General features: G+C 34.0%; 1 protein-coding gene across 2 annotated transcripts in view; it reads right to left on the bottom strand.

Annotated features, from left to right (window-relative positions):
- LOC145288042 (L-threonine 3-dehydrogenase, mitochondrial-like) overlaps positions 1-27,911 on the bottom strand; it is a 128,675-nt gene that overhangs the window by 34,806 nt on the left and 65,958 nt on the right. For both annotated transcript variants that reach the window (XM_080136059.1, XM_080136060.1), the window contains exons 2-4: positions 4,155-4,339; positions 3,063-3,105; positions 1,078-1,148 (exon numbers count right to left, since the gene is read on the bottom strand). In XM_080136059.1, the coding sequence (XP_079992185.1) occupies positions 1,078-1,148; positions 3,063-3,105; positions 4,155-4,317 (277 nt within the window). In that variant the 5' untranslated portion in view covers positions 4,318-4,339. The remainder of the gene's footprint in view (positions 1-1,077; positions 1,149-3,062; positions 3,106-4,154; positions 4,340-27,911) is intronic.

Here is a 27,911-nt window from a genome sequence, read left to right on the forward strand (position 1 = left end):
AGGGCTTTATCAAGAGCAACAAATTGAAAAAAGTCCTCTGCCATTATTTTTTATTTATCGCTCTTGATGAAACCCTTGTAACAAAACTGTGCTTTTCTCATTAGATATCTTTATAATACTAAAACTTTGGTAATTTTTTTTTCCTGTTTCCTGAATGCTTTAAAATGTGAAATGAGGAGTGGTGGAAAAAGCGGAATAGAATGAATAGGTTGTAATAGCAGCAGTTTGAAAAAAGGAGGATAAAATAATAAATAATTCAATAACATTAATAAAGAAGAAAAAGAAAAATTGAACCATACAGATTATAAAAATAGTAATAAATGTTGAGAAACACTGTCCAAGAGCTTTCTGTCCTATTTCCTTACCAACATACTTGAGTCTTTATTGCTCCAGATTCAAGTTCATCCCTTGGCCTTTTAGCTAGGGGCAAAGTGTAGCATCTGTTCTGATGCTGCAATTAGTCCTTTATGTTCTCGGTCAGTGACGGAGAAATCTTTCTATACTGAGGCATTTAAAAAAAATTTGTTCCAATTCACACTGCTCCTTTTTGGGTGGCTGGATTTTCTCCACATTAAAAACTAACTCTGTGTCTTATACTGCCCTCGTGGGGAAGTAAGTAAGTAAGAAAAAGATGTTTTTTTCTTTTTTCTTGAACACCGTATTCACAACCAGTCTATTCATGCGAGACCAAATTCTGTTTGTAATAGACCTATTCTGATCTCGGCTTAATTATTTTATAAATTATAAGTTTTATAAATAGTTTATAAATTATAAGTTTTATAATTAGTTAATAGATACAGAAGAAAGAGAGAGAGAGAGAGAGAGAGAGAGAGAGAGAGAGAACGATACAGAGAGCGAGAAAAAAGAAAGAGAGAGAAAGAGAAAGAGAAACTGAGAATGAAAGGGACTTAGAGAGAGAGAGGAAGAGAGATAGACAAGTGGTCCGAGAAAGAAGCGATCAGATTAAAAAGTCTTTCAGATGAAGGACTAATATTTAGCAGTTTGTAGGAAGTATTTTTGTTGAAGAATTACAAATGCAGTGAGTTCATATTAAAATTTGAAACTTCAAAGACTTACCTCGTTTATAAACACTCTTATCTGGTTTGATAATGTCAGATAATATCACATTCTGTTTGCCATATCTTTCTCTGAAAAAAAAATATATATTTCCAGTTTTACATCAATGGAGTATACATGTTTATTATCATGATATTATTATAATGTATGCATGGGTAGTAACGGTGGCTAAGTGGTTAACAACACAGACTGACAACCTGTGTGTGCCCGTTTGTCCTGCAGAAACACTTTCACTTAGGGATGTTGGCAACCTTCACATGATTTACTTCGTGTAAAAAGAATTCTAACAAGAAAGATCTCAGGGAAACAAATAAAACAATAAAATCATTTACTGTTTACCTCCCTCCTACAGCAGGAAGATGTAACACAAGGGTCCGAAAAGTGGGATTTGAAAAGCCAGTGCCCTAGAGGGAGAACAGTCTGATCTGCAAAAACTACCTGGGTAGCTTCATCGGCATTCCACAAAAGGAGTGCCTCAGACAATTAGCAATAAACTAACCCCTTTTCAAAGGGTGGACCTCCTAGAACTGCACAGGACAATACCTCAGCCAACAGAGAGAAAGCCACCAGTGGCTAAGTGGTTAACGATACAGACTGATAACCTGGATGTACCAAGTACCCAATGTCTTTCTGGAAAGATCAATTATAAAGATATCGGGGAAACAAATGCCAACAATAATTATCTGACTCATACAAAAATGTATGAATGCTGCTCAACAACAGCAACAACAACAACAGCAAGGAGATGAGGGTGGCTCAGTGGTTAATGACATGGACTGACAACCTGGGTTGTGCCAAGTTCGAATCCAGTTCGTTCTACAGAAACACTTAGGGATGTTGGCAACCTTCACAAAGGGACCTCTTGATTTTTGGGTATTTCAATTGAAGTAAAATGAAACAAAAAATATACTTCTTTTTATTTATTCATACAAATATTATTGACTACATATGTGCACACATGTTTAAGCTGTGATTTTATTTCAATTCCAGCATCTGCAGGCTGTATTAACTAGCCTAAAAAGAAATAAAATAATAAATTACATTTTTGCAGAAGGTTTTCATTAGAGAGGAGGAAGGAGGGGGAGGCAACATGAATTAAGCAAACCATATATATTTACACACACATTTTTATGCATCTGTATATACATACATAACTGCATCTCTACGATCATACATTCTTACATATGTGCATACACATACATGTTCATACTCACACCATCACACATACATACTTCCATGATAAAATTTGCTTTTTTAATAACGATATTAGGTTTCCAATCCACTTAGTTCTCATACACTTTGTCTGGTCAAATATGCTCTGCTGCTTCTAAGACCCCCACACTCGTTTCTACTATGTATGTAACAGAGTTCATATGAGCGCGGTGGGAAACAGCAGCAGCTGTAAGGAAAAAAAAAAGACATATTCAAATCAGGAAGTGTGTGCAAACTGACGGCTGAATAAAGAGAAATAAAAAGACAGCATATGCTTGGCAGAAAGAAAGTTAGTGTTGAAGAAAATGGACGTGTAAATGCAAAGAAAAGAAGCGGCTGGCAAATACCGGCATGCAGTCGGAAGAAATAGAAACGCATGCCAGATAAAATGGACACATGGCAGCGAGAGATTTTTTAAATGATGTCGAAAGTAACGCGAATAAAAACGTTTTTAAAAAAAGAAAAAATGCCGACCTGGATTTTATTTCTTTATTTCCAGTTTTATTTTTAGGAATTACTAAAGTAAAGTGTAATGGCCACGTTACGTATATACGTTACGTATATACGTTACGTATATATGTAACGTATATACCCACTTCTATTGAGTTAATTAGTGACGGTTATGGTCAATGCCAGCAATGTAGTCACTTTAAAGGGTCTAATAATAGTAATAATAATAATAATAATAATAATAATAATTTCATAATTATAACTAAAAGAAAGAAATATTTATTTTAGCTAGTAGCAAAGAAAAAACTGAAAATTTTGCTTACCTCATAACTTTGGCAAGTCCGAAACCTAACTGTCCAAGGCTTCCTACAAAATAAATGATAAAATATATATTTGAGAATTTTAAAGATAATTGATGATTTGGATGTTCGTTTGCATTATCATTTTCAAAATGTGATCTATAATCTTCAGGAGAATCTTGTCAAACTTAGGAATCTATGCAAAATTTCAAACTGAATCTTTTATTTAATCATTGGGGGTGGATTATTCTCTTCCCATCAGCCATGATCTGGTAAAAGTCTTAAGTAATTTTTTATTTGCATTATTTGGATTCATTGGACTATTTGGACTACTGTTCTCATCTTGAGTGCCGTTTTCACAACATTTCGGTCACTGTAACCACCGACCTTCTTCAGGTGTATCTTGTTGAACTCAGGAATATTTCCGTAGAACTTGGGAATTAGGACAGAATTTCAAATAGAACTGTTTAATTACTTCACAGAAATAACATGCTTTTGTTCCATCAGCCATAACTGGATAGGGGTCCTAAGTAATTCACAAGGACCTGTAGTGCAGAGCTTAGAGTACTTGAAAAAATCAATTGTAAAAAGTGATATTCTCCTGAAGGTTGAAGGTTCAATTCTCAGTGTGGGCGAGCAAAAAATACAATTGTGAATTACTTAGGACCTCCATCCAGTTATGGCTAACGGAACGAGAGCATCTTACCCTTGTGAAGTAAATAAAGAGTTCTGTTCGAAATTCTGTCCAAATTCCTGAGTTCGATAGAAACATTCCTGAGTTTGGCAAGATAAGCATCATGGCAATTAGCTTGGCCCGAGGATCAAATCTCTCAGAACCAGCCACACTGAGAGGGAACTGGGGCCCACCCAAACGACAGCATTACAAATATGGACTAATGTCTTGCAATTGAAAAAAAAAAATAAATAAATCTGGCGAACCAGAATCAAATATTGGTTTTGCAAGAAGAAATGTATTAATCATAATGATTTGAGAAACAGACTCACTTTATTGTATATAAGAGATTATTGGTTCTTGAAATTGGTAAACTACACCATTTTCCTTTCTGATTCTTTATGTAATTTTGTTTGATTAGGTGTTAAATTAATTGCACTAACCTGTGATGAGTACTTTTGGGTAGTCTGTTGATGCTGAATGAACATTGTTGAAATGCTGAGTAAAAACGGCGCTAGCAGCTAAATGGTGACGTTCGTTCTGATGCCAACTTTTTAAAAGATTTCCTCCTCTGCTTAAAATACTGTGACGAATTTTGGCTGACATTTTGAAGAATTAAAACCAGTTTCTGCAATGAAAAGAACAGAAAAAACTGCTTACAATATACGTTCATAAAAAATATTTCAAAGTAGAAGAGCAATGTAGGTTAAAATATTGTTTTCATTTTATTGTAGATTTTTGTTTCTAATCATTTTTTTTCTTTTTATTAGGAAACATGAGATATAATGAATCCTTTTAAAAAATTTTCAAAAGAATTAAAATTTAAAAAAAATACTTTGGGGTGTTTCTTAAATTCTTTCTGAGAAAGCAGACTTTGCAACAATAGTTCTCTTAAAACTGCAACACTGCAGAGATTTCTATTCAATTAATAAATACGCTTTATAGGGACTAATCGCAGGCATGTAGGTATTTATGAAGAATGATAGCAAGGAAGAAAAACCGAAATAGTGAAAAAAAAAGTATAAGCAAAAACAAACAATCGAAGACAATATTGGAGTTACAGATCTTCCAAAAAAAACAAAAAAAACAAGAGATTTTTCATGTATCAAATTTGTAAATATGAGACGTATTTGAAATAGTTATAAAAATATCTTGGATGATTTATACAATGCCGGATATTTTTATTATTATTTCAAGATTTTGTTTGTTATTTGCTAAAAGTCACAGGAACCAAGCTTCTGCTCAGCTACTTAATGGACTGAGTATATGAGGGTTTTTTTCATTTTTGATAACTCTTTTTGCCGTGGTTGCTGGTGGTTCTAAAGGTAACATAAAGAAAGCAATTGATATTTCAAAAGCAAAATGGTTTCTGTATGCAATGGCAACTTCATATTCTGGGCTGCTTCGTGTCTCTTGAATTTCTTGGAGGGTATGAAGTTCTCTATGCTAATGGTTAACCAGTCGGATATGTTCGTTTCAAACATGGAATGTAGAGGTTATTTCTGATGTGATCGATCTGAGACCATCCTAGTCAGCCATCGAGTATCAATATACTCTGTGAGGAAGAGCGACATCAAAGGTCTTTCACTTTGTTTTAATCTTAATTGAAATGATTGAATGATCGGGAAATCCGAGTGGAGAGAGAACGGTGGATAAGCACAGTTCAAGGCAAGCTGTCAGAAAAAGACCAAGAAGACTTGCAAATTTTCCGTATGTTCGTCAATAATCTGGATTAGATCATAATCAAGGAGGAAATCATAACAGAACGTCTCTTCATCATCTGTTTTGTTTGAGTGGACTAGCCATTCAACATTGTGAACATTGAAATCGCCATAGACATGAATGTTGGCAGAGATATGAGCAGAGTGGATATGGTCTATTTACTCAGATACTCCTAAAGACAGTAACTCCACTATTGTGGAGATAATAGAGAATAAATATGAATGTGGTTCTGTGACTAACTGCAACTCGGAAGCACATATAGGCCAATTTAGGGTCGGTAAATGTGTAGTTTAGCGGCGTAAATTATTTGACAAACAAAAATTTATAAAAAACTATTTATTTTTAAATAACACACATTAGACCCAAAGGTTGAAATAAAACCAGAAAAGAATTCATTCTTATTTTTTTCATCATTTTTCATTAAACTAAATGTACGATATTCGAAGCCGCTGTATTGCTTTTAAAATTTGACCTTCCTAAGGTTTGACAAATTGGCCTTTTTAAGGCCAAATTGGGCCTTTTTTACTCTCTTTCATTACAAAAAAATATGGCGGCCAAAAACAGTTCATGAAAGAGCGTAAAAAAAGGCCAAATTTGGCATAAAAAGGCTAATCTGTCAAACCTTAGAAACGTCAAATTTTAAAAACAATATAGCTACCTCGATTGTCGTACATTTAGTTTAATAAAAAATGTTGAAAAAATAATAAAAATGAAATTTTTTCTAGTTTAATTTCAGCCTTAGGGTCCAATAATGTGTTTTATATAAAAATAAATAGTTTTTATAATTTTTTATCTGTCAAATAATTTATGCTGCTAAACTACACATTTACCTTAGGGTCTTCCTTAGAGAGATCTCTGCCACATGTGGGCACATATTCTATGGCTATTATGATCTTAAGGGTTCGTTATTTGAGTAATTTTTAATAGTGAAATAATCTATAGAAACAGATGGGCCCATGCCAGTTTTGAACAAGAACAACAGGGTCAAGTTTGGATGTCATTTTTGAGTAAGCTTCAAATAGCCTATACATAGTATTAATCAAAACCTGTTCTATAAGAATAAATAATATATGACAGAAATCTCTATAGTCTTCCCTTCCTTTGTATTTCCAATCCTTTTCTCTTTCTGTTCCCCTTTTCATCAGTCTCTCTTCCTCTCTTTTTCTTCAATGCATTCATCTAATTTTTTGTTTGCTTCTTCATTTCGTTTCTTCCACACATAAAAGAATTCATTTTTAATCTTTGGTAGTTGTTCTGGTTTAACCTTTAACATTTACATAAATTATTTGAATCTATAAGACTAACACTATATTATATTTATTGTTCGATGAGATTAGCTTAATGAAAAAAATGTGACTGACAAAATTAAATACTATTTCAAACAAACATTTGACAGACAAAAAAAAACTATTTAGAATTAGAACAGTGACAGACAAAAAATACTATTTCAAACAAACATTTGACAGACAAAAAAACTATTTAGAATTAGAATAGTGACAGACAAAAAATACTATTTCAAACAAACATTTGACAGACAAAAAACTATTTAGAATTAGAACAGTGACAGACAAAAAATACTATTTCAAACAAACATTTGACAGACAAAAAAACTATTTAGAATTAGAACAGTGACAGACAAAAAATACTATTTCAAACAAACATTTGACAGACAAAAAAACTATTTAGAATTAGAACAGTGACAGACAAAAAATACTATTTCAAACGGAATTGTGACAAACATACTAATTCAAACCAAAGTGTAACTGACAAAAAATACTATTTAGAATAGAAGTGTGACAAACAAAAGTACAGACTATTTCAAACAGAAATTTAAAAGACACAAAATTATTTAGAATAGAAGTGTGACAGACAATAAATACTATTTAAAACGGAAGTGACAAATAAAAAATACTATTCAAAACAGAAGTGTGACAGACAAAAATTACTATTTAGGATAGAAATGTGATAGACAAAAGTACAGACTATTTCAAACAGAAGTGTGGTAGATGAAAACTGCTATCTCAAATAGAATGAATCTATATATATATATATATATATATATATATATATATATATATATATATATATATATATATATATATATATTGGTAAGATCTAATTTTCTTATTTAAATGATTTCAATACTAGCAGGCTGCCCAGCGTTGCCCGGTAATAAAATACGCATAAATATTATATTTTAATTCATACAGAAACTGAGATATGTGCATGCGAGTATTATGTTTTTTCTAAACAATTCACTTCTCGTATTAAAAAAAAATTACACGAGCTGACATCAAAACCAAAATCTAAAGACAGTGAGTCAAGTACAATAACCATTAGACTAGCGTGACATGTTTTAAAAGGTGTTTTCAAACTACTTATTCTTAACACTAGGTACGGGCAAAATGAATGCCGATGCTCAAAATGTATAAACATTTTGACCTCCCCCTTTACTTAAAAATTCACCAAAAATCAGAAAATTAACCAATTTTAATAAAATTTTCAGTATCTATCAAATAATGATCGCGGAATATAATTAACTAATTATTTTTATTTAAATCTTAGTGGAAATGTATTATTTTGTTTAAACAAAAAATACCTTTACTAAAGTTATGGTTTTCAGTAGTAAATGAAAAACACAAAAATTTATTTTTGCTTTTTTATATAAATAAAGCATCGTAATTTGTAACAATAAAAAAAATAATATTTTTATAGGAACATTACGAAAAAAGCCCCTAAAGTCCGTATTAACGAAATCGATATAACTCGAAGAAAAATCATTTTCTCGAACTACCAATATTATCATTGAATTAAGCATTGTTTATTTAATATTTACACACATAAAAAAAAATATAATGGCAAAAATTATTTCTACTTCTTTTACGCTTACATTTTTAACGTAATCTTTACATGTAAGATTCTAATATTTCCATTGCACGAATGAACGTATAATCATCAACGTAAAATAATGTTCATATAGTCTTGGAAAATAAAGTAAAAAAAATGAAATTGAAAAACAGGAACATAGAAAAATAATTTAATTTAAAAATGGTAAAAATTGCACGAACGTTCCGTGTCGGTAAGTACGAATGCACAGACTTGAAAAGAAAACCAGTCTGTTTTGCCCCCCCTCTCTTTAACTACCCGCCTGTTTGTATTTATCAACTTTAAATTTCACGTAGACATTCTGATAAATTTTAACGTAAGTCTGTATTTTTTTAGTGTGTAATTTTTTCAATAATTATAAATTGTTTTCTTAGCCAATTGTAATTCTGTATTAATATTAATGAATAATGGTGCTAACATTTTTCAATGAATAAATTATCAGTAGTATAATTAATGAATTTAATTAACTTGTATGCATTTTTAAATGAAGGAAAGGGGTCTGCGACTCAAAAAAAAAAAGAAAGAAAAGAAAAAAAGTTTTTTTTTTTTTAATACAATAAACAAGTCTCGTTCCTACCACTGTCACATTTTTGGATAATTATTGCTTTTTTTAGCAAAAGTTAAGTACATTTATTGTATTAATTGATCATCTTAAGACTTTAACTTAATACTTAACTTGGAAATAATTCCAGAAAACTTATATTTTTCTTGACAGAAAAATGTAAACACGATCTTTGTCATAATGAATTTTTACGTGAAATGTACGGTTTTTCAGACTTTAGATAAAATTATTCCATGTATTTTTTATTTCACACACTTTTCTTCTTGGAGAAATTAACTTTAAACTATAATCTTCCAAATACAATAAAAAAGTAATCGAAAATTAAAAAATTATTATGATTAGCCAGCGTTCAAAACCCTATCGAAACAGCCATTAAAGTGCCCGTACATACTCAGCATAAGTAATCTGTAATGTGAACTATTCACACATGTGCATCCGTGAAACAGCAAACAGATAAAAATGTGATGATTCCCACTTACCAATTTTTCAATTTTGACCCCTTAGCAGTCCTTTTTTCAAGATGAAAATGAATCAAAAAGTTTTCCACGTGTTTGAATATCCTATATACCAAATTTCAAGTCTGCAGATCAAAAATTTGTTAAGTATATAGGTTGAGAAGTGTCCTCACACACATTCTCACTTTTATAGATATATAGGTTTTCACTCAATGTTAAACACTTATTATTTAAATATTTACTTGTTATTTAAGAAGTATTCAGATTAAATAAACAAAACTAACAGATTAATCAAATGAAAATCTAGAATCTTTAATTAATTAGCTGAGAACAGACCCATCAACATTCCCCAGTAAAAACGACTCAGGAGATTATCAATAAACCAACCCTTTCGGTACTTCTGCAGTTTACAAACCGCGCTGAAATAATGTTTTACGAAAAACACCCGTCTAGCTGAATCCACTGTGAAAAATTTCCCCCACTCTATATCTGTGCCTAAATCAAAACGTGGATTCCATGAACAAAGCTTCTTTCTTAGAACTGCACGCCTGTGGGACTCTGTTCCGTCTGCCTGCTTCCCACCGGACTACAACTTGGATGTCTTCAAGTCCAACGTTAACAAATTCCTAATGAACCGCCCCCTTAAGTAAACACTCCATCGAATCTCCACACTAACGTAATGTACTTGCAATAACCCTTATCCCTGAGTGGCTTCCGGGCCTTGATAAGTGGTGACCACTGTGTAAAAAAAAAAAATTATTTAGAAACCCATTTTTAACACGAAGAGAGGAGGGTTTTGTTAATTATTCTGTACTTTCACATAAAAAACTTAATAAGCAAAAGATACCCTGAAAAATTGAATTTAACTTGAAATTTCTATCTAGAACTACCATTGTCCATATACGGCGGAAGTATTACACTTTCTGGCAAAAGTGCGGTATTGCTTGGTAGGGTGCCTTTCTATGATTGCGCCAAAGCAGACTTCATCGTGACAAAGAATAGTTTGATGCCGTCCAGACAGTTGCTACATCAGCAGAATGACAAAGCGAACCCTGGCTGGTATGAACACAGATGACAAACATCTGGTATTTAATTGCTTCCCATTGCAGCAAGATATGGCACAAGGCTGTACTGTGGGGGGAAAGAGGCAATATGGTTGAGTACAAAAATGGCTTACCCAGTAATAACACAACCTGCTAGGAAGGAGTTTAATTAAACTTTTATTGTTGATGTAGTTACTCCTTTACAAAAGGTTAAAATAGTGAAGAAAGTCATTTGGAAATAATATTAAAAATGGCTGACTTGTTATAATGCGGGTGAGGAAGGAGAAAAAAACATTATTCATTCATGTTTTGTAAGTCAGTTTTTCTACTTAAGAGTAAATTCGGTTAAAATATTGTTTTCATTTTATTGTAGACTTTTGTTTCTGATCATTTTTTGGGGGGGCGGGGGGGGAAACATGAGATATAATGAATCCTTTTGAAAAGTTTTCAAAAGAATTAAAATAAAAAAAAAATACTTTGTGGGGGGGGTTAAATTCTTTCAGAGAAAGCAGACTTTGCAATAATAGTTCTCTTAAAACTGCAACACTGCAGAGATTTCTATTCAATTAATAAATACGTTTTATGGGGACATTTTTAAATTGTCGTCAGCATTCCACATATGTCATTACATTTAAGGTCACAATTACAAAATTATATTAAGGTTTCTGGGAGAAAGCAAGAGAGTAATGAGCGCTAATCATTAAATCATAAAAAAGTAAAAGATTTATTGAAAATAATACTTTAAGTTATAAAACAGCAGACATCCCAGACTAAATGGAGACTTCTGAGTACTGCTGCACACAGCTCTAAACCCCACATGAACTAGATAGAGAAATGCTATTTTCAACAAGCCATATATAAATATAAGAACAAATACTTAATAAAACATGTTAAAAAAACACTTTGAAAAAGAGTTAAAAACATATTTAATCTGAAAAAGGAAACACTAAATAAGTGGATAGTCCTTAATCCGCAGAGTTTCGAAGAAATACTTTCCTTCTCATCAGAGGGTAGGATTTAACAAAATGCAGGATCGGATTTTGCTTGCAAAAGTATTTGATGAAACTACAAGTAAGTCATAGATCTTACTTGATAACAAAAAGTGAAGCAGAGGGAATAGGGTGAAGAAAAAAGTGATTTCATTTTTCTTAAACTTTTTCTTCTAGGGGATGGGACATCCAACCAGATGTCTGACATTTACCCCTATTTTAGTGAGTCCAACCAAGAGATCTTTTCAGGATTCTAGCCGTCCCTTTCAGTGCAATCGTTTGTATTTCACTTGCACTTGGTTCACCGGGTATGCTTGCTATGTACTTTTTAAAGTTCTTTTTCATAAGCCCAGTTGCTCCTATGATGACTGGTATAATTGAAACGTCTTTTAATTTCCAATTTCGTTTCATATCATACATAAGTCCTTGATACTTTGTAATCTTTTCCCTCTCAACTCTGTTAAGCCCTGTATCATTGGGTACACTGACCTCTATTACGGTCGCTTTTTTGTTTGCTCTGTCCCAAATCACTATATCTGGTTTAACAGCTGCATTTTCAAGATATGTAGCAGTAGGGATTATGTAGTCATAGTGAATAGTGTAGTTGTCATTCCCAACTGTTCGTTCGGGTATATGTTCCCAGGAGTTTTTACTACATTGAATGTTGAGTTTCTTACATATCTTCCAGTGAAGGTATTTGCAAACTCCGTTATGGCGATCTGTATAATAACCGTTTCCAAGTAGGACTTTGCAACCAGAAATCAGGTGGCCCACACTCTCAACCTCAGTGCTACAGAACCTGCATTTATTATTGTTGCTTAGACCACACATCTTTTTGAAGGCGTTTGTCATGAGGCCCTGGTCTTGTGCAGCCAATATCAACCTCTCTTGGTCGTAATGGAGGGATCCTCTTTTGAGCCAGTCCAGGGAACCATCCCTATCAATATATTCTTGGGATAGTTCAGTCGGTAGGTATTTTGCCCGTTTATGGTTGGTCCATTCTTCTGCTTTAACACTATGGAACTGGCTAGTGTATTTTTTCCGACTTTTCTGGGCTATGTCAGTGGCAGGCTTGTTTGGGTTCTCAGTATCATTTGTAAGGCAATCTTTTCCAAAATGAGTGGCAAGTTGTGTTATAGATGTTGTGCTACTTGCTCGATTCTGATAATGGTCTTTAATTTTCATAAGCTTGGGGTTACAGGAACTTATTATGTACTGACCTATGCTGACGATTGTGGCTCTGTGTTGATGATTGACTTCCGAGAGCCCCATACCTCCTTCTCGCCTGGGTAGGTACAAACGAGGCATGCACTGATTTTGATAAATAACTCGGTACAAGGTTAGCATTTTCCTTGTCTTTGTGTCAAGCCAATTTATGTCTTTCTGAGGCCAGTCAATAATGCCAAAACTATATGTTAGTACTGGCATGGCAAGTTGGTTAATTGCCGTAATTTTGTTCTTGTTTGTGATTTCAGTTTTGCAGATTTTTCTTACCCGGCGTAAATATTCTTGGCTTAGTTTCTCTTTCATCTTTGAATGCTGGATGGACTCATTTTCATCAATGCCGAGGTATTTGTATGTTTCCTGTTCATCCAGTTCTCTGATTACACTATTTTCATCGTGCTGTATATTTTCAGTAGATACCTTCTTGCCAGCTTTCAGAGTACACATAGCACACTTATCCAGTCTGAGCTTCATTTTGATGTCATTAGAAAAAGTGTGGACAATTTTCAGTAGATTATCTAAATCCTTATCCGAGCTAGCATAAAGCTTAAGATCATCCATGGAAAATAAATGGTTTATTAACTTGGAGGATTCTCTTTGGCGGCTGTAGCTTAGATTATAAGCACCTTGGTAGTTCTTTAGAAGCTTACTTAGAGGATCAATTGACAGGCAAAATAGTAGAGGAGATAAACTGTCTCCTTGGAAGATACCTTTTTTTATTCTTATATTTGGGATGGATATCCTTCCCCCGTTATGGTTTAAGGTAATGGATGTTTGACACTCCTTCATTTGGGCAGCTAAAATTTCTCGTATGGTCGGGTGGATTTTATATAATTCAAGGCATTTTAGTATCCACGAATGGGGTACACTATCAAATGCTTTCTGATAATCTATCCATGCCATATTTAGATTTCTTTTTCTTTTCCTGCAATCTTCCAAAATGGTCTTATTAATGAGCAACTGATCTTTGGTGCCCAGGCAGTTTTTCCTACATCCTGTTTGTTCCTCCTCAAGATAATCACCGGATGAAAGATGGTTATATATGCTGTCAGCTATTAATCCAGTGAACAGCTTGTAAGTCGTGGTTAGGCAGCATATTGGGCGATATTTGCTAGGGTTTTTGGTTTCTGTGCTTTTAACTATTAAGCTTGTATCGCCTTTGAATAGCCATGATGGTGTTGCTTCATAAGCTTTCAACATTCTGGTGAAACATCTGCTATAATGATCATGCAATGCTGTTAGCTGTTTTAACCAGAACTTAGATATGTTGTCGATGCCAGGTTTCTTGTGATTTGAAGCTCGTGCCAGCTTTGATCTTATCTTATCTGGCGTTATTTCTGGCTCTGGCATTTCTCTTTTATTTTTGTTTGCATTGATAATATCCCCGATCCACTGGGCCTCTTCGTTATGTACTTCCTCTTTTTCAAATAAGGGTCTCCAGTATTCGTCTAATTCCTGTTTAGATGGGGGATCTTGGATTTTAATTTCCTCTCTTATTAGATTCCTGTAGAAAGTTCTGGGATTGTTTGCAAAAAGCTTATTCTGTGTCTTTGCATGAATCTTTGCCATGCGATGTTTAATTCTTTGGGCAATGGCTGGTATTTTGCCTTCCAGTTCCTTCACTATGCTTCTGATATTTTTACAATTTGTTTTAAATTTCGCACAGATTCTTTTGACGATGTTTCTGAGTCTACCTTCCACTGTGGGATTATTCATGAACTGCTTTAATTGGCTAAGTTCCTTTCTACAGGTGTTTATTTTTTTTATCAGCTTGGCTTTCCATTTTGGTGTTGCTTTGGTTACATTAGGTATTTTATTTCTATTTTGGTGTTTATTCAGAGGAAGTATTTTGTTGCTAATGTACAGCCCAGCTGCATATGTGATGTTATTTAGCTGCCTGAGGTCTATTTCTTCTGGAACAAGCCTTATAAGAGCAATATTGACTTTGATGATCAATGACTTAAAGAATCTTGAGGCTTGTATTTTAGGTAACCTAGGCCTTTCTTCCATGCTTATATTGTTGACTTTTTCTATTGTGTTACAGAGTTCCTCTTCTATTTCCAATTGCTCATCATCTGGTTCTGGAAGCAAAACACAAGGTGGAGGTTTTCCTGGTGAAGGAGTTATTTCACACGTTGATGGAAATGCAGATGTGTTACCTGCTTTATAGTGAGAGTGAGCTGGTGTAGAGGATTCTGTAGGCATTTGAGTTCCTGATATAGAGTGATGCACTTCTGTTGGACTTTGTGCTGTAAGGGTTATCTGTTGGGTAGCTACCGACAACTGTTGCACTGATCTAAGGTGGTGGTGTTGCAGGCTCACATTTGCGGTCTCATCAAATTTGGTGGAATACAGAATAGGTTTCTCTAGTGGGTTAGCCTGTGTGCTTATTAGGACTGTTATTTCATCTCTCATGTATTTTAGTTCTTCCTCATTAAACACTCGTTCTTTTAAAATATTATATTTTTGAGAGGTTAAATTACTCCGTGGGACATTCTTCTTCCATGGACAGAAATAGAAGAAGATTTCCCTCCAGGTTTCTGTCCTTTGCTTTTGTTTTACACATTTGCTCTTGGCATATTCAATGGCCCAAATTAAAGTCCACTTTTCATCCTTACTCCATCTGGACTTTAGTCTTTTTTCAGTCTCCTCTTCCTGAATAGGGAGGTAATCATATTCAGCATCTTTTAGGGCTTTATGCTTTATATTATTTTCGTCTTCTTCTGTTATGTATCTCGTCATTTGTGATACAAGGGACCGCAGTTTTGCAACTGTTGTCTGCTTTTTGTCTTCAGGGAGGTCAGAATTCTTGATTTTCTCTTGTAGGATCTCATTCGACGTTCTGCTCCATTTTTCAAACTTTGAATAATGGTAGCAATATAATAATACCTTCTTTTGTGCAACTGTCCAGGGTTGGGTTTTTAGGCCTCTTCTGTTTCCTTTTCTTGTAGTTGCACATGATGGTTTGGGGCCAGGATCTAATTCACGATCTGTTGGCTGATCCAAGTGGACCTCTGTCATGGTAGTGCCATTATCTGAGGTAAGAGGGTTCACACCTTCGAATACCTTTTCTCGTCTGGTGTGTGAACGAGGTAAGGGACCCTTTTTATCCTGGGCGACGGCCAGCCAGTATGTATTATTTTTGGTATTCATTTTCATTTTATTTCCTCATTGTCAGCGGCTTTTGATTTAATATTCAAAGCTACCCCCTATAAATAGAGGGGTTTCCCCTATCCGCAACCTAGGGACGCTCTGTATGGCTTGAGGATTTCATGTGAATGGATAGTCTGGTGAAAGGTAAAGTATCCAATGACGGTAAAATCCAAAAATGCAGAATCGAAGAAAGTTAATTAAATTTCCATTCGCACAAGTAAATTCCAAGGGAATCACGTAATTGGAAGATGATTCAAAGTAATCCAAAAGGCAGAAATCCGTGGAATAATTCACAAATAGGTACAAGGAAATGGGAATGAAATCCAAAAATATTAAAAAGAAAGATAAAATGTGCGTAAAAAAAAAAAAAAACATGGAAGAAATGTAAAACTTGACTGTCGGGGCGTAGCTTAATAAAGAAAAAAGGGTTTTATAAGAGGTTTTATATATATATATATATATATATATATATAACATAAAGCTGAATGTGTGTGTGTGTGTGTGTGTGTGTGTGTGTGTGTGTGTGTGTGTGTGTGTGTTGTCACGAATAGGCTCCTATATGGTTAACTATATTAAAAAATTTATTACATATAATGATAGAAGATGTATCGAGATACAGGAATGAGTATGTTTGATCCGGCAGAACGGTGGTTCATTAAAATTATGGGGTCTGCGTTCGCGCCTGGTCCACAAACTATGGAAATAAATTTAAAAATAAAAAAAAGTTTACAAATGTTTTTGATATAGATGTACATAAGAATACTTTGATAATTATGTTTTAACTTAAATAGGGATGGTATAATAAAATTATAGGGTCTGCGTTCGCACCTGGCCTCCATAGAACAGAAATAGGCACAAACTTTAATAAAGACTTTTCATATCTATCTGCGTAAGTATACTTTGATAATTATGTTTCAGTTTGAAGAAATATAGTATAATAAAATTATAGGGTGTTCGTCCGCACCTGACCTCCATCGACTGGAAATATGTCACAAAGTTTAACAAGGTTTTTTAATATAGATTCCCAGAATATTGTGATAAGTGTTTCAGTGTAAACAGGTATGGTATAATAAATTATGGGGCTTATCTATTTTATTTTTATTTTCATCATATTTTGCTTTGGTTTTGATACCCCCAAATTCAACCCAAATCTTCCTTTTCATAACCTATCATACTTTCATAAAGCAGAGTCCATTTTCTGTAGGCTGTTTTTGAACCCAGTCAACGACGGGTACTTTTGCTAGTATATATATATATATATATATATATATATATATATATATATATATATATATATATATATATACGTTTTATAAGAGGTTTTGTATATCAATATATATATACATAATATATAGAACAGACACGACAGGAAAACAAATGAACACATATCTAAAGAAATGGCAGAAGCACTAGAGGATGACCTCCGATCTATAGTGGAATGGGGACATAAATGGATGGTCACATTCAATGCTGCCAAGACTAAACACGTTTCCTTCAATAATTACAAGAAACCTTCTCTACCAGCAATAGCAATCGCCAATGACTCCTTATCAGAAAGTACATCTTTTAAACTCCTCGATCTCACGCTCACAGGAAACATGAGTTGGAACAATTACATTGAGAGTATCACCAGGACCGCTGAAAAAAAAGTAGGTTCTCTCTACCATGCTAGAAAGATACTAATGCCCGAAAGTATCCTATATCTCTATAAGGCCACCATTCGCCCATGTATGGAGTATTGTTGTCATATTTCGACTGGTGCATCTGCCACTAGTCTCTCGCTCCTAGACAAGATTCAAAAGAGAATCGCCAATCTGATAAGACCTGAACTGTCATCTAAACTTCAGCCTCTGTCACATCGACGAAATGCTGCATCCCTCTGCCTGTTCTACAAGTACTTTAACGGTGAATGCTCTGACGAACAGCAAGCACTTGTGCCCCCTCTATGTAAATACCCCCGACAAACCCGACAGGCAGCTAAATCCCATCCCTTCACAGTAGAGATCCCTAGATGTAAGAGACTGGCATGCAGAAGTTCAAGTGCAACGTGAACCGACATCTTGCTGCCCAACTCCCTACACACTACCCCTGATGCCTATGCCCCTGATAGTAATCCCCTACAACAAAGTGGCAATGTGCCTTGTTTGGGGTGGAAATATACTAAAAAATAATATATATTCATAGATATAAATATATATATATATACATATATATACATATATATACATATATATACAGATATATATACGTATATATACATATATATACAGATATATATATACATATATATACATATATATATATGCATATATATACATATATACATATATGATGGACTCTCCCGTCGATTTCGACGTATGAGGTTCAGACAACCCCTATTTCTAAAACTCATTTATGCTTTTGCCTCTGATGACTTTTTAGTCCAGCAAGGGACTTGCAGACGAGGCCACAAATAGAACATGAATGTGGATTTAATGCTGCAGATATACATATATACATATATATATGATTGTTGAGCTGGATTAAATCCGACGATATGAAATAAAATGGAGGTGGAAGGACCTGGATACTCAACGTTTCGCCCGACCTATGCGGGCTTCTTCAAGAGGGACGATCACCTCTTGAAGAAGCCCGCATAGGTCGGGTGAAACGTTGAGTATCCAGGTCCTTCCACCTCCATTTTATTTCACATATATATATACATATATATATATATACAGATATATATATATACATATATATATATACATATATATATACATATACATATATACATATACATATTATATAAATATATATACATATACATATTATATAAATATATATACATATACATATTATATAAATATATATACATATATATATACATATACCTATATATATATATATACATATATCTATATATATATATCTATATACATATATCTATATATATACATATATATACATATACATATATATACATATATATATACATATATATACATACATATATATACATATATCTATATATCTATATATCTATATATATATATATATATATATATATATATATATATATATATACATATATAAACATCTATACGAAGGAGGAAGTTTCATGGGAATATGAAATTCACAAGCGGTCCTCAGTTGCATGTATATCCCTGTCAGGGGAGATGACGACGTTAGATTTTTGCAATTCTTGCATGGAGGTGTCGACGTCCTCCGACATACAGCGCCTGGAATTTCGAAATTGGCTACCCATTTTAGTAATTTAGTTTTAGGAACCGGTGTGTCAACGTGATTATACCGTATATACATATATATATATGTATATACACACACACATATATATATACACACACACACACACACATATATATATATATATATATATATATATATATATGAATATAGGAAATGTATAAAAAAGAATACGAAATGTATAAAAGCTTATAACTTTTCTTTATTCGTTTTTAATTGGTGACGCGCAGGAATACAAAATAATATTATGAAAAAAAATTAAAAAAATTTTTTTACAGGTACATAATTTTCGACCGATCCTTCAGTCTTCATCGGTGTAGTCATATATATATATATATATATATATATATATATATATATATATATATATATATATATATATATATATATATATAACACGTTTCCATATGTATATCCATGTGACTTTTGTTTTGGATAATTTTCAGCAACATTTAATGGTTTGAAAAGATTCTATTTCCTGAAAAGTGCTATTTTTGGTGGCAATTCCGACCCCTTTTTTCCCCCTTGTGACGCAACCATAATTTTTATCAAAAATCAGAAAATGTTACATTTCCTCCCTTGCGTAGTTCTAACTTCCTGCAAAATTTCAGAAAAATGTTATGAGTAATTATTGAGAATTTTGGGAACAAACGAACGAGGGATAATTCTAAGGTCCAAATCTGACTAAGTCGGTGGACCAATTATGACGGAAACAGCCAAAAGAAAATGTTATTTCAAACTGACGCATGATGAACAAAAGTGATATACTACTTGAAACTAAAGCATGGTAAACATACGAAAAATATTATTTAAAATTGACGTGTGACAGATAAAATAAAAAGGTTATTTCATTTTAAACACAAGGAAAATGCTATTTACACACCGACGTATAACACACACAAAACAAATACTATTTTTAAGTGACAGGTGACAGACAAAATGCTATTTCAAAATGACGAATGAACACACTTTAGTTTTCCCGGATTTGAGTTGAGATGTCACTTATTATAGGACTGAACACACCTTAGCTTCCTTTGATATTTGAGATGTTACTTGTTGTAATATGATGACAACTGCATGAGCGCTTGCATTAATCGATCCTCAATGACCTTGAAATCATTTGACTGGGTTGCAAGGCACATGTCGTCTGCATAGATTAACTTACTTCTATGTCCCCTGAATGTCTTATAAGGAAGAATCAAAGAGTGGAACCCAGTCGAGCAACTTCCTCCAAAATAAGAATAGAGTAGAGAGAGACTAGCAACGTCTCTTCTGTGAACAGGCGGGTGTTGGGAAGAAAAGAGATCGTCCCCCACCACTATTCCTCATGCCAACTTGCATCAAAACAAGATTAATCATTATTAAAATTGACATTTTGCAGTAAAAGAAAAAAGAAAACAGTGGAAGAGTAACTTACAGTACAGAAGAGCTAATAAAGAGGAGATAATTACAAGAGTTATCGGACTCATAAACTACTTCTAATAATCATTTAATCTGCAAATTATATATCTGATATTGTCTTCACCTTGATAAAAACAAAGATTTTCTCGATGTTATGTTTTCATCCGTGTTAATTCATTAAATTAACTACTAACCAGATAAGACAAGAACTAATCAACCACTTAATTCTTAACTAAAATACTGATTCAATCAAAAATGAAAAAGAGAAAGGTTACATTCTTTGAGCAAATAAATCAAGCATTGTAAAATAGTTTTTATATGACAATTACAAAAGGCAGTGTTTAATTTGTTTTCATTGCGGGATGTTCCACAAGTTAATTAAAGAAAATCAAACAGCTGTTTATATTAGAAAATATAGTATTTTAACTTCTGACAAATAATACAAATAAGCATTTATGTTTAGGTGCAATAATTTAAGCAGAATAGAAAGTGGATCTGGGGTTTACTTTCAGCAGCTTCATAATTCTTGCTTCCATTATTTCGTCCTTTAGTCCTCACATTCCATGAGTGATGTTTCTGACAAAGAGGGAAGAATTGCTGTTTTCGCGGTCAGAATCTATTCCATCTAACACTTATCGTTGGCAAGTTTTTGACCTTGAAGTTTTTTTTAGCTTCTTACATAAAGTGGCTTCATGCATTGTGATTTCCATAAAAAGGTTAATATATTATAGTTATTAGAATGATTTTTTTATTGTTTTGTAATGATGAAGGATTCATTAAATCACTTTGAGAACTTTATTGTCTTACGCACGATCAAGATCATTGTGAATGTACTCATTCACTTGAATTAACATCCACACTAGCAGAATCATCACCCATAATTCACCATGCATTTATTTCAAAAACAATACTTTGCTATGAAAAGAGTATTTATTAGAGGCGGAAAACATGGATATCAAAATAAATCTCTGAAAAAATATATATTTTTAATAAAAATATACTTTTTATAAAAAAAATATATTTTTTTATAAAAATATATTTTTTTTATAAGAATATATTTTTGACTCGTTGGTCTAATGGTCTCCATCAAATTGCTGTTTTAATACCTCATTCTAATACAGCTTCCTATTCCAGTAGCTTCTTTCCAAGGACTGCAATAATGTGGAACTCTCTTCCTGCTCACTGTTTTCCTTCTGCCTACAGCTTTGATCTTTTCAAGACTAAGGTCAATAAGCATCTCCTGTTTTTACAATAATCATCTTTCATTCTTGTTAACTACTTACATCAAGTGGATTCATGCCTCATCTCGAGCGATTTCTATAAAAAATCTACTGTTTCTCTAACTGATCTAACTTGTTTGTTTCTTTTTTTTCCTTTTTTTTTTTTTTTGAGACGTAGAGAAATGTAGTCTCGTTCCTGAAGAGAAACAGAAACTCAATTCTGCAACTACCATTGAAAGCTCTAGAGATGTTGTACCTCGTGTTTAAAAATTGAAAGTGCATTTCGCTTGAAAACGTGTTAGTCACCAGATCCAACATTATGTCAGCACTCTGAAAGAATTCACCAGACGTTTGTCTACGTATAAGAAAGCCAAGGTCTTTAAACAAAACAAGTTTAACTAGTTTTATTTAACAAATTGTCATTTTTTTTTCTTGGCGAAGTAGATTTTATGAAAAGGAAGTATTTCTTCTTGCTCACTCTTTAGTACATTTTTTCTTTTATTAATTCAAATTATTAGGTTACGTATATAGTTAATAGTTAAGCATCTTTGAGCCTGGTCAGTACTAAAATGGGTGACCATTTGGGAATAAAGGTTGATTCATGTGCTCTCCACTTATACTGGTATTGTTTCCAGTTGTACTGGACTTTTTCTTGCAATTCATTTGATTTCCCATTTTGGATGGAGCAGAAACGGTTGAGATTTCATTAAGCTGCATAGAAGAAATAGATGCAAAAACAAGTCGGCAAATACAAAAAAAAGTTGCAGAACGGCCACGACCTAGAAGAATAAACCAAGCATTAACTTATTAAAGGAAGCTACTTTTTTGTGTGCATGCAGTTTCCTTTGCAGCTACGAGCGAGGAAACCAAGAGGAAGAAAAAAGGTATGTCAATGTTGATTATACACATGCACACACGTACTAACTAGATGATAAGGCATTACAAACACTGCCATATATAGACACTGGATGTATCACGATTACATACATAGATACAGACAAAGAGACACACGTAATGAGATATACATACAACAGACAAAATCCACCCCATCATTACACAATTAAACCTATACAATATATCACACAAATAGCTTGCCATCTTTAGAGACATTTACAACAAGGATGTAAAACTTGAGATCTCCTGAAGACTAAGTGAGTCAATTTCTCTTGACATAACAGCAACACAAATTGAAGGCTTTTAATAAAATTATTTCAAAACATTGTTGTTACTTAGAAATATACAATAAGCTGTGTCGATCCTGTTTATGACTCAGTACTTCTAAAAAATGTTTTTGTCACCTTTTGTTATGTGCATCCTGTTTAGAACTCGGCACTCCTAACGAAACCAGGTTTCTGATTTTTGACTACTTTAACTCATGTGACAGAGATCATTCGTTCTGCATATATCGTCACTGGCGCTGACCAAACAGATCTCATCAAAACGTTATAAGAGTAGCAACTCAAAAAAAGCAGTATAAAAACAAGTCCATTACTTCACCCTGGCCTATGAGATGCCATCTACTCCATCTCTGCTAATTACACCTGTCTCCACAAATCTTTGCTAGACATTTCATTACCATGATGACAATAGTCAGAAGCAGCAGGAGCATCCTTGCTGCATGGAACAACATTTTTGCTACCGTGATGAGTGCAGTTGCTTTCTCCCACAGCACACAGCAATGACTGGCATCATCATCACCATTGTCATAGAAACTACAGCAGCCATCAACCGATTCATGCATCATCGTTAACAACATTTTCAGCCTCCTTTCAACCGCGCAGACGCATTTGAATTCATCACTTTCAACCATGCAAATTCACTTGAACTCATCATCTTAAACTATTTTTTTAACTGAGAGTATATGCACATGTCGAGTTAGAAATATGCACATGTCAAGTTAGAAATAAATATTAGACATCCAGGGTAGAAACGCTTGTAGAGCAAAATAGACATCTATGAGATGACAATAATTAGGATTAAATTGGTAAACGACAGTTGATGATATAAGCTGGAGGAAGATATATTGGATGGGAGGAGGATGTCTAACATTCGCACAAAGTTAGGCCTAGAAAATGGGTTGGAAAATAGAATGGAAGAATCGTTAAAATGTACTTTAAGGCAAATATTATTTATAAAGGGTTTTGAGCATAAATTGTTCCCACATGCAGATTATAGGAAAAGGGAATGTAATAAATAAACATGTTTTGGCTCCATCTTATTGGATTTGGGAGCTAGGATATATAGAAAACTGGGATTTATCATTATCTGCAAGCATAATGAAAAGCTAATTATATAAAACCAAGAATTATGTACCACTCCTCAAGCCTAATTGAGAGCCATCTGAAACTAATCCAGTCTGGTCTAGATTTAGAAATAAGGTCATTAATAAGATATATAAACATGAAGGAAGGCTAAAACGAAGGGAGGGAGTAATTATATGAATCGGCTAATAACATTGAGAACCCATGACCCATGAACTATAGACATGCATTTGAATTTTTTAATGGAAGTGGGATAAAAAAAATTTAGGGTTTCAGCAGGTTTTATCGGCCCTATAGTTGTTATAATTAAACACAAGAAATATGCTTGAATTTTTAATACGAGACTTGTAAAATAGTTTTAGAAATAATTTTAATAAAAGGCATAACAATTGAGTCATATAAATCACTCAGTATAACGCACAGGTTTTTATTAAATCTCTGGTCCCCCCTCACCAATCTTTCACAAAAAACACCCGTCTAGCTGAATCCACTGTGAAAAATTTCCCCCACTCTTTATCTGTGCCTAAATCAAAACGTGGATTCCATGAACAAAGCTTCTTTCTTAGAACTGCACGCCTGTGGAACTATGTTCCGTCTGCCTGCTTCCCACCTGACTACAATTGGATGTGTTCAAGTCCAACATTAACAAATTCCTAATGAACCGCCCCTTAAGTAAACACTTCATCAAATCTCCACACTAACGTACTGCACTTGCAATAACCCTTATCCCTGAGTGGCTTCCGGGCCTTGATAAGTGGTGACCAATGTGTAAAAAAAAAAAAAAAAAAAATATGAAAAAAATATATTTATGAGGGGCGTGCAATAAGTAATGCCCCTGACCCACTTCCAGTTGTCTGATCTAGCTGAAATTTTGCATGTGCAATGATTTATATCTCTACGGGTTATGTGGCAAATTACAGCTCTGAACTAATTGTGGTTTCTGTTTTACAAGTGTTTGAACTGAGTCAGGTGTGAAATGGAACCTGTTGAATGTCGAGCACTGATCCGGTTTTTGTATTTGAAAGGACGCACACCACAGGAGACTTTTAATGAAATGAAAGAAACTTATGGTGATAATGCCCCATCATATGACCTTGTAAAACGCTGGCATCGCGAATTCAAACACGGCCGGAAGTATGTGGAAACAGCCCCCCCCCCTTCTGCCATTGATGAGGCATCTGTCTGTCAAGTTGAGGCTGCCATTTTGGAAGATCGGCGCATTACTATTCGCCAAATAGCCCGAGATGTCATGATTAGTACAGGGTCTGTGGAAACTCTTTTATGACCATTTGCATATGCATAAGGTGTCTGCCAGATGGATTCCCAGGTTGCTCACACCATTCCAGAAGCAAGAATGTGTCGAGTGCTCGAGGATGAATTTGGAGATGTGCCAAGAAGATGAGTCAAAGTTTTTCAAAAGACTGATTACACAGGATGAAACCTGGGTCCATCACTATGATCCAGAGACCAAAGCCCAGTCAATGCAGTGGAAGCACTTGGACTAACCACCTCCAAAGAAGGCAAGAGTGCAGCCCTCCGCTTGCAAGGTCATGCTCACAGTTTTCTGGGACCAGGACGGAATAGTAATTACAGATTTCCTGGCAAAGGGTACCACAATTACAAGAGCCATATATGCTTCACTTTTGAGGAAATTAAGGGAAGCTATTAAAATCAAGAGGTGGGGCAAGATCAGCAAAGGTACCCTCCTCCTGCAGGATAACGCTCCGGTCCACAACTCGCATGTCGCCAGATCAGAAGCACATGCGTGTGGTTATGAAATCCTCCCCATCCCCCCTATTCTCCTGACCTTGCACCCTCTGACCTTCACCTCTTCCCAGCCATGAAGTTGTTTTTGAAAGGAAAGCGTTTCCAGATGATGCAGTCTTCATTTCTGAAGTCACGTCATGGTTGGAGAACCAACCTGGGGTGTTCTACAAAAACGGTCTCCAGAGCTGCATCAAACGATGGGAGAAATGCATAACTCTGGGTGATTCCTATGTAGAGAAAGACTAATAACTGTGCCAAGTTTCGTTGCTCTACTGCTATGGGAAGTGGGCCAGGGCCATTACTTATTGCACGACCTCATAGTTAAGCTTTCACTCATTGTAACAGTAATTTTCTCTTTAAAAACCACCATCGAGTGTCCAACTGATATTTTATGAAGTTAAATTTTTTTATGCATGTAAAAAAGATTGGCGTAAATTTTCATTCAAAACAATCAGTTTGATACTTATATGATTTGAACATGGCTCCCTCTGTTTTAACTCTAATTTAAATATCTTATACAGGGTGGCCAACTTAAAAGTAACTTGACTATACATATGCACATAAAGTTATGAATAAAAAGCTTTTATCCAGTTATGTATGCACATAAAGTACATTGGGCCCAAGCAAAGCCGGGATGAACTGCTAGTATATATATATATATATATATATATATATATATATATATATATATATATATATATATATATATATTTCTATGAACAGGATAACTTCATAAATCAATGAACAGATCATTATATGAATTTCGTAAAATATATTTTACGCAACACAGTAATATAAACACATAAATTATTTTGTAAACTTTTAGCATTTAAGGGGTGCATATATATAAAGTTAGGCTTCCTCTTCACTGTGTTTCATGCAGTGACCAGCTACTCTCATAATCTGCTTCTCTGCTGTACTTTCAGTGATACTGGTGGTAGATCACCATAAAGCTGTTGGTTTGCTACGTGTCTCTTCCATGATGTATTGAGGGCCATTCTGAGCATCCGTGTGTAATAGTCATCCAGTCTTTTCTTCAGCGCATTTATAAGAGTCCATGCCTCAGCATGGTCTCTTATAAATAGAGAAGGACTGTTTCTAATGTGGTAACAAAGTCTTACTTTCAAATTTTCTGAGAGAGTGGATGACCATATCTTCCTCAACTTGTGACATGTACTCCCTGCCAGTGCTTTTCTCACTTCCAAATCTTTTTCAGTGCTCTCTGACTATGCTCTAAGGTACTTGAAGTTTTTGAAAACTTTGAGCAGAGTCCCATCAAGTGCTTTTACTGCGATTGGGTCAACATGATTGAAGGACTGTATCTCCGTTTTCTTGGCATTGCAGTACAAACTCACCAATCGTGCTTCCTCTTCCAGATGGCTTAGGGATTCCTGGGCTTGACCAATTTCCTCAGTTAGTAATGCTAGGTCATCAACAAAATCGAGATCAGTAATAACAATTGGTTGGACATGCTTGCTCTTTTGTCTGTACAAATGAAAACCAAGCTCTTCTTCTCCTCCATTGAGTGTCTTTCTTAGAACATAGTCAAGTATTATGGCAAATAAGTAAGGTGCTAATGTATCTCCTTGTAAGACTCCAGCAATGATATTGAAAAATTCTGTTTCTCTGTCTGATGTTATTACTCTTGTTCTTGTGTTCTCATAGATCTTAGTTATTGCTTGGAGTAGATTTGTTGGAAAATCATAAGTTTTCAATATTTTCATCATCATGAATCAAACTTATAATTAATTTTTATATAAAAAGGGGGGGGAAGGGTGGAACCCCTTCGTGAAAACCCCAGATACTTCTGATTTGTGTAAAATTGGTAGCAATAGGCATTAGACATCAATTAATAAATATTCTCATAATTTCAGTTTCTTTGAAGTATTTTAAAGGATTTTTAGGGGCATAATATCGGAACATTAAAATATTCAATTGTTTTTTTTTTTTAATTTGCATTAAATCATATATATATATATATTCGTTAGAAACTGATTAAACAAGATTTACTGATTTTCAATTTCTTTGAGAAGAATCGAACCACATGCCAACTAAAATTTGTAAATCGTTGAGAATTACAGAAGAGGTTCATTGGTGTGCATTCTAGAAATTATTACTTAGAGATTATGTATACTTTTTTAGAATTAATAAATTGGATATATTTGTATTAAATCAATTTCTTTTTTGTTGTTTTCTATGTTATTTGAGACTGGAATGTGCAGAAACATTTTTCTCATTTTTTTTTTTCCTTTTTCTCTGTGCATTCATATC

Source organism: Euprymna scolopes, chromosome 11 (genome assembly GCF_053919585.1).
Source record: "Euprymna scolopes isolate OS-2025 chromosome 11, ASM5391958v1, whole genome shotgun sequence".
Lineage (NCBI taxonomy): Eukaryota > Metazoa > Mollusca > Cephalopoda > Sepiida > Sepiolidae > Euprymna > Euprymna scolopes.